Here is an 8,790-nt window from a genome sequence, read left to right as displayed (position 1 = left end):
TGCCTCCTCCCATCCAAGAATCCGGTATGCACGACCAAGAGTCATGATCTGAAGTGAGAGATGTTTCTAATTGTTGGGGAGGAACGTTACACATACGAACAGGGCAGAGGAAGTGTAAAACCTGGTTGAGATTCATCGCTCCAGTGAGGCTACTTCGCATAGTGGCCTCAAGTTCCCAGTCGAGTCCCAGCAAGCCCGCAGTGTGCAAATGCTTTTCACACTTCTGCCTGCATCAGAGTTGCTAATGTCCCATTGGCCAGAGGAAGTCACGTGGTCAAACTGCATTCAAAGGTTTGGGATAAGAAGAGTGGCAAAGTCACACTGCAAGGGGAATGTATATATGGGGACAGAAGATTATGTGGCCATTTTTTATAATCTACTATAATAGCCTTTTTGCTCCCAGTCTTCCATACCGGCCATATAATCTACTGCCAGATTTATTCTTTAAAACCCAGATTATTTAATTATTTCAACTTACAGACATTTGATGGGTCTTCACTGTCTCTAGGACAAAATATAAATTATTTGTCATGGCAATCAAGGTCTTTTATCATCTGGCCCGACGTCTTTGTCTTGCATCATTTCCTACTCCATCCTTAGTTGTTCACTGTTCCCGCACATGCTACAGACTGGACCAGACGGGAGTCACAGCAAATGTTTCTTGAGCAAGATGCACATAGTTACTGCTCCTTGGAGCTTATAGTCTAATTGGTAAGATAGACATTAAAGATACAATTACTTAAATAATAATTGAGCTATGGCTACGGTATGTGCTACAAATGACATGCATAGTGCACTGCGGAATGTGTAAGGGAGACCTAACTGAGCTGGAGTGCTGTGTATATGCGGGCGTAACTATGTCAGACTTCCCCAAGTAAAACAGAGAGCTGCAGAATAGACAGAATTCTTGGTGGAGGGGGGGCAATGTTGGTGATAAGCAGGTGGAAAGCAGCTTGGAAACACCACAGGAAGGCCAGGATGGCTGAGATGTAGGAGTAAAGGCAGAGAGTTGCAGGAGATGACGTGGAAGGGGTAGGCCGTGTGTGGTGTATGTAGGGCCTACTAAGAATATCAGCATATTAACCTAAGAGCAATGGTTAATGTGTTTTTAACATTTGGAAAACACATGTATTTTTGAGGCAGCATAAAATCAAATGGGGAAACCGCTGGTTCTGTGTTTGCACATTTCTCTAATGAAAGGAGCTTAACATCTGGGCTGCAGGAAAAGGAGATAAACTCAAAAATAACAAAATAAAATGAGACTCGCTGATATGGGAATAAGTTCAGGTTCTTACGGGAGCACCTGACAGAAAGCATAGAGATTAGATGTGGAGGTGACAGACAGATTGTAAAGTTGCAGAAAAGCTGCAAGATCTGATGGATGCCTGCCGGGGGAGAAAAGGAGAAAGAAAGCAATGCAGACGCGGAGGAGAGTAAAAGCAAAGGTGCGTTGGACCTGACAACGAATCTGATGTCATGGAGGAGCTGAAAGAAGTTCCGCTCAAGATGGAAACAGTGAGAAGAAAGAGAAGAGGCTGGGGAGGTGGTCGTGGGCCGCATGACTCCAAGGTGAGGGGTCAGGAAACTTAGGTTGGTAGATGGTAGCTGTAGTTACTGTGTTCAAGCTGAATAACCTTTTTAAAAAGTCTTTTGGGAATGAACTTTATTATTTATACAGCGCCAGTTTTGTAAGATGAGAAATTTGAGAGAAAACTGTATACTACTAAATAATTTTTAGAAGAAAATTAAAAGGAGAAGTTCATGTTGCCTTTTCATAAAGTTGCAGGCTCTTGTATGTCATTAAATTGCCAGCCAAGAAATCCTCTTTCAGCCTGGAATGCGTATCTAACCTGCTGTGTCCCTCTTCTCCACTACGCGACGATTCCCTTTTATTTTCTATGTCATGAGCTTCAGGTATCTATAGGGAAGAATTCAGACAGACTTAACTTGACATTATTTCCATTATTCTTACTTGAAGACAACCATTTTCCAATATCAGCATAAAAACAATAGGTATGGAGAACAGGTTATTTTAAACACTTATGTTTAAAATTTGAGGCGATGGTAGGGATGATGGCAGAAACTAGGTGCCCTGTCTATATGTGTGCCTCTGGGGAAAAAAAAAAAAAAGAAACAAGGGTGACATATGGTCACAAGGTGCAGAAAAATTACTCATGAAGGATACTAACAGCAACATAAGGGACATTAAAATGCCCTTTAAAAACTTAGTAAGAACAAAGTTAAAAGTATGTGTTCGTTAACCTTGTGGCACCAGAAACCCAGGCTTTATGACAGGGTGTCTCCTCTGGCTTGTGTGTTCTCTGTCATTATTTCCTCTGGAAACTTTATGTTCCCAGATTCCCAGGGCCTGGCACTTAATAATCCAAATTCTCATCTAAGACATTTTGTTTGGAAAACTCTCTTAATTCCTTGTCAGAGAGTGAGTTTCTTAAGTAAACTATATACTACTCCAAAAGGCCCACGTAATAGAATTTTCAGATGTATCTAAGCAGAATCCATTTTGCTAGTGCATTTTGAAAATTATGTATTCTGGCAAAGTCAAAGAATATATTTGCGCTCTGTAAATCTTCTTTTGGATGGAGGAAGAGGAACTGCTGTCTCAAGTTCCTGTAGCATTGCTTTATTTCTCTTTCTATTTTGTACAATTCCCTGTCACTTAAAACAGATTATGATGCATCTTATGGGAAGTAGGCTAACATTTGTGTTTTGTAGCTAAACGTTTTAACTTTTCTGTTTAGGTACCAATAAACAAAGAATAATATTTCATTACATGTTTGTTAGTTTATATTGCTAAGCAGTTTCCTTGTCAAACTCTACTATTCATTAAAATAAAACAAAACAAAACAAAACAGAAGTACTACGTGGCCCATGTCTGATTTCTGACAATACTACAACTGATTTTTAAAAGCAACTCTCTCCCCCTAAAGGACGAGGGATGATTCCTTATCTGCAGCAAGGCAGCAGGACAAAAATGTCTTGCTTCTCTCATGTGACTTTCAGCCTCCTAGCATACATACGTAATTGTCTAAATTAAATGGTTGAAGAATTTTCCCATGCTTCTAAATGCAAGCCACTTAGGCATGGCCTCTCAAACGTATCTACTGTAATGAAGGGGAGACACGCTTCAGGAAAATGAAATACAGGAATAACAACCAGAAAAACCTGAATGGCGTAGGACTGCAGGACTAGTATGACTCAGGAGGTGATACATAAAACACTCCACTCTCTCACATGGTTGATATAAAAATGACACTGAAGAACACGATGAACCGAGAAGGGCTCCTTAACAAGCGAATGGCTCCCCATTGACCTGCAAGGCAACAGGGAATCTGGTGCCCAGAGGTAATTTACTAAGCTTGCCCTTACATTTGTCCAATTGCCTGATTCCCGAGGTTTGTACAAGTTTTCTACAGACATGAAGATGTTATCACAGCATCCTGTGGGCAGTAATGGGACAGAGAGTGTTATTGCCCTAATGGGGCAGAAGAGTATGAGACTGAGATCTACTTTTCTATACAGACTGTGTTGGCTTCATTAGCTTGGGGAGCTGTCCTTACAAGGACTTCCCTCACCTATTCACTTTGCCATCTGTGTCTGTAGGTTGGCTAATTTTTTTTGTTTTTTGCTTTGACATTAAATTAAATCTCTATATATCTGGTAACCTGCATCATAGGTGTAAATATCTAAAAATACCACTCATACCATTTAGAAGACAGTCAGTAGAACCAAACTGCAAATCAGTTAATCGCCTGGTGTAAGTAGGAAACTGCTTTCTCTGAACTCTATCGATGACTTGTCAGTGAAACCTCCTTTCTGACCATGGGTGTTGTCAGCTGTCATCGCCAGCTTCCATTTTAGGCGGCAGGAGTAGCAACGCTGCTACGGTATTTCTGGTAACTGTCAAAGCTGGGAAAATTATTAAAATTTCTCTCTTTCGTAATGTCTTTAAAAAACAAAATAACCATCTCCTGTCATCCTCCCCAATCCTTTTCGTCCCCCACTAATCCTTTCTCCTCAAGCCACTGAGCCTTCCTGTCACAGTGACAAATCTGTAACTAGATCGGCTGTTTGGAGGATCCTCCAGACCTCTCGGCAGGGCCCCGATCTCGGTGGCCATGACCAACCCGAGATAGGAGGAGATGGAATGTGCTTCCCATAGATATTTGACTTTTAATATGGGGCACTGAGAAACAGCTGCAAAAATCTGATCATAGTGTAAGAGAAGAAGAAAAACTTGCAGAGTCATCAGATCCTTCTCTTGTTCCTATGGATTTACTTTTTGTGCTTCTACTTTAACTCTTCTCTATAAAGGCAGATCGTTCAGTGTCGAATACATTCTACTAAATAGAATGTCGCTAAAGGTTGACTTGATTTCAAAGACCCAGACTTCACAGGAACTAGCCTATGCTGTAAGCCACAGTGGGGGCAGCCGGCTCACCGGCTCACCAGGGACCATTGGTGGCTCTACTCGTTTATGAAATGACCTGTGTGGGTTCTACGATCACAGTATGAGCAACAGTCTCTCCCATAGGGGCTTTTACAATGTCCATCGGCTTTTCCAAATGATTGGAACAGATCACCTAAGGGTTAAAGTATTAGGTCTTCCCTAATACTAAAAAGCTAGACTTTCAGATTACCTTTATAATCACCTCCCATAAAAAGTTCCTCTTTTGAGTCAGACTGATCAACCGTATCATCGACTTAAATGATTAACACTGAAAGTTAATGTGGGTGGTGGGGAGTCACATTAATTTGGTTCTTTACAGTATCACAGATGAATAGCTTTGTAAAAGTAATATAGTTTAAAAACAGTCCTGTTTCCTTAGAAACTGGTAACTTACTGTCCCATGTTGTAGAACACCCACTTGGGAGTAAGCAGTGCCAAAGCCACTTCTAAAACAAAGCTTGCTTTGACATAATCAGGAAAATACAACTTCCAGGGACTGTGTCTATTGTGTGCATGGCTATATACCCAACACCTCTAATAGTGCCTGGCATGAAGCAGCACTCACAGTATGTGCTGAGTTCATCAATGAATGAATCAATGGATGTACCATTAATGGGTATAGGTTGCTGTGGATTAATAATGTGTCCGCAGCTACCTTGAGTGGGAGCTTTTGTTCCCATTAAGGCAACTTTAAGGAATTACTTCTATAATGTAAGAGTGACACTGCAGATTTAACGGTGCAAAGGATGTTCATAGAAATGACCGGTGGTATGACTAGGAAGGCTGAGACCTGGTGTGGGATGGAGATACAAAAGAAAAGTCAGACAAGAAGCTCACCTTAAAGAGGCACACAATCCAGTTGCGAACAATTAAGTAAAAGTGCAGGGTGGTATAGGATGAAGAGCAAAATGAGGAAGGCAGATGGAACCTGCAATGGGAGACTGGAGAAGATGGAGATAAGCAGCATGAGTGCTTTAACATTGATTCATACGGTGGCTGAGTGAAGAACAGATTAGACCAGAGAGCTGAGGCCAGAAAAGTAACGAGTATGCTGGTGTCTGAAATGTGAGGTTATATACTTCTGAGTTCGTGGTGCAGTGGGCGTGGAGAGAAAGGGTGAATAGTGTGTGCACACACAGACACGCACATGCCCTGTTTTCCGCCATTATGCTCAGCAACGCACATGCATTAATTAGCTTATGTGAGGCGATTATTTCATTTAATCTTCACAATTCTATAAGATAGGTATTATTATCTCAGTTGTGGATATGATAAAATCGAGTCTCAGAGAGGTGAAGTGAGTTACCTAAGACCATAATTGCTTTAAGCAATAGGGTTAGGATTCAAACCCAAGTCAGCCGCGCTCCAAAACATAGTCTTTTTGAAACGTCAGACTTAATATAAAAAGAGCAGGGAGTGGAAGATATCTTTGAGGTTTCAAAGGAAAGCATTAAAAGAAGAGAAAACATAGATGGAACGCTGTTTAAAAAGCATTCCAGGGTTTTCTGTTCCATATCTAGCAGTTTCGAAGAAGAATGATAATTGGGGCTTCTATATATTTAATAATTCCAAACTCTTTTCTGTCCTCATGTTCGAGTACTGGGATTTTGAAGAGTAATCCTGAACAGATCGAGTTCCAAATTAGAGGGTCCCTTTGTGGAAGAGATTTCCTGCCCGATGGAGATTCTTTTGAAAGATGCTAGGCCAGGCTCCCGCTACGTGGGGCGCGTTTATTCACAACATCGCGCTTCCCGCCTTCACCAGACTGTGCTGGCCTACTGTTGAGTACATTAGGACTTTTGTAATTTTCCTCCCTGCCTTTGATCTGCTGTTCCCTCCTCCTAGAAAGAGCCTCTTCTTCCTCTCTGCCCACTCTGTACCCTAAATACACATACTTGGGTAAAATTCATTGAACCTGTGAGATTCAACTCAAAAGGATTCTAGAACTGGCACCTAATTCTTGCTTATTCCAAAGCCCTTAGAGTCACACTTGATTCTTGTCTTTCTCTCGTATCTAATCATTTACTAATCATTCTAGCTCTCCTCTTAAATTATGTCTATCTACTATCTAACCTCTTAAAATCTTTGCCTATTACCACCGTGGCCCACACCCCATCATTTCTTACTTGGACAATTACAGTAGCCTCTTAACAGGTACCCCTGTTTACACCCTTACATCCCTACAGCCTGTGTGTCATTCAGTAGCCAGAGTGATCCTGTTACAATACAAGTCAAATGTCATTTCTTTGTCCCAACCCTCCAGTGGCCCTCCACTGCCTTAGAGTAAAATCCAAATTCCTTTCCCTGGTCTGTGAGGCCCTGCGTGATGCGGCACCAGTCTTTGGCTTCATGCTCGACCACTCTCGCCCGGACTCACTGTGTTCCGATTACAGTGGCCCCCCTGCAGCTCATCAAACCCACCAAGCCTGCTCCCCAAGGTCTCTGCATCTGCTTCTCCATTTGCCTGGATGGTCCTCCCTCACATACTCATGTGGCTCTGCTTCATGTTTGTTCAGGTTAGCAGTGAGCATTGCTTGAGATGACCCTTTCCAAGCAACTCCACCCCATCATTCTCTAGCCGCCTTATCTTGTTTTTGTAACACTAAACGCTGCCTTATATACTATATGGATATGTATGTACTTGTTCATTGTCTGTCTCTAACCAGAATATAAGCTACTTGTGGGTATAGACTTTGTCTATTTAGGTCACTGTTGTATCCCAAGTGCCAATGACAATGCCTGACACACAGCAGGTGCTAAATAAGTATTGAAAAATGGAATGAATCAATCTAATTTGAAGAATTTGAAGGGCTACACTAAAATGATCAATAATGATCAAGAGATTAAAAATAAGTCCGGTGAAGATAGAGGTATGAAAAATAAAAACTACAACAGCACTTAATAAAGTTTTCAAAATAGAGTGGTCAAAAAGTATCTAATCTCTATCAATGATTGAATAATTAGTTAGAATTGATGACATTTAGGTGAGGCTGTACTATCTATGTAGATTTCTTTTTCTTTCTTTTTTTTTTTTTTTTGAGACAGAGTCTTGCTCTGTCACACAGACTAGAGTGCCGTGGCGTCAGCCTAGCTCACAGCAAACTCAAACTCCTGGGCTCAAACAATACTCCTGCCTCAGCCTCCCAAGTAGCTGGGACTAGAGGTACGCACCACCATGCCTGGCTGTGTTTTCTATTTTTAGTAGAGACGGCGTCTTTCTCTTGCTCAGGCTGGTCTGGAACTCCTGAGCTCAAGCGATCCTCCCACCTTGGCCTCCCAGAGTGCTAGGATTACAGGCGTGAGCCACCACGCCCGGCCTATCTATACAGATTTTATTGCAATTTGTATACCTTCGACCTATAGGAAGTTGAGAATATAAGATCTGAGCCAAAATATGACTTCAATGACAATAGGCATCTACCAACCCCTCAGGAAAGAGTTAATCAATAGAATACACTTTGAAACCAATTCGAAAGCAAGCAGACAATGCTGAAATTGCCCCCTGAGGTTTTCAGAACTGAATGAATTTAGGACAGATAGACTGAATGGTATGTGGATACTGGATAAAGAAATCTCTCTCTTTTCCAACCCAAGCAAGAGATCAGTCTTTAAGTTCTCATGTACAGTGTGGATTGTTATTCACCCAAGTATGTCCTCCCATCGAGAGCCTATGGGTTCCACATCTCTCTCACTCCACATGTGACTAGCTCAGGTCCACAGAATGCTAACAGAAGTGATGCATGCACCTTCTAGTTCAACTTTCTTAAAGCTGGAGCTTCTTGTCCTGGGCCCTCCCTTTCACCTTACCATGAAGGTGACTAGAATATAAGGAATAGAATATGATAGAAAATTATATTCTATTAATAGAATATAGATAGAAGATTAGGTCACTGAACCTTTAACAGCAAAACTATTAAAGCTTCAAATATAATATAGAAGGATTATATTCTATTAATAGAATATAATAGAAGATTACATCTGTGGTACTTTGTTATGGCAACTCTCGCAAACTAATACGAACTATCAGAGAGATGAAAACAGTATCCCTGAACAAAGCAGAGCTGCCTAACTCCTTTGACTGTCTACCTAAGTCCAGACTTTTATGGACAGGGCTAACTTATCTCGAGTTAATGCATTTTAGTGCCCCTGTGTCATAGCAGCTTAACCTATAATCGGGTATAATACTTAGAATGGAAAAAGGAAACAACCTAAGTGTTTAATGAGAGAAAAGGTAAAGCAAATCCTGATGTATTCACTGAACATAACCGTGAACTTAGACTTCAGCATGCAAATTACTGGTGAGAGTTTAAGTGCATAAGTCA

The 8,790-nt window shown here is 41.2% G+C and overlaps 1 protein-coding gene across 1 annotated transcript in view; it reads right to left on the bottom strand.

Annotated features, from left to right (window-relative positions):
• Nucleotides 1–223: 223 nt before the first annotated feature.
• Nucleotides 224–8,790, bottom strand: part of MTHFD2L (methylenetetrahydrofolate dehydrogenase (NADP+ dependent) 2-like) — a 105,307-nt gene continuing 96,740 nt past the window's right edge. Inside the window, exons 6-7 of the mRNA XM_012659871.1 lie at nt 479–704; nt 224–279 (exon numbers count right to left, since the gene is read on the bottom strand). Of these exons, the coding sequence (XP_012515325.1) occupies nt 646–704 (59 nt within the window). The 3' untranslated portion in view covers nt 224–279; nt 479–645. The remainder of the gene's footprint in view (nt 280–478; nt 705–8,790) is intronic.

The sequence above is a fragment of the Propithecus coquereli genome, unplaced genomic scaffold, assembly GCF_000956105.1.
Source record: "Propithecus coquereli isolate 6110/MARCELLA unplaced genomic scaffold, Pcoq_1.0 Scaffold64, whole genome shotgun sequence".
Taxonomy (NCBI): domain Eukaryota; kingdom Metazoa; phylum Chordata; class Mammalia; order Primates; family Indriidae; genus Propithecus; species Propithecus coquereli.
Note: the sequence above shows the minus strand (reverse complement) of the source record. Positions and strands in the feature narration are given on the sequence as shown.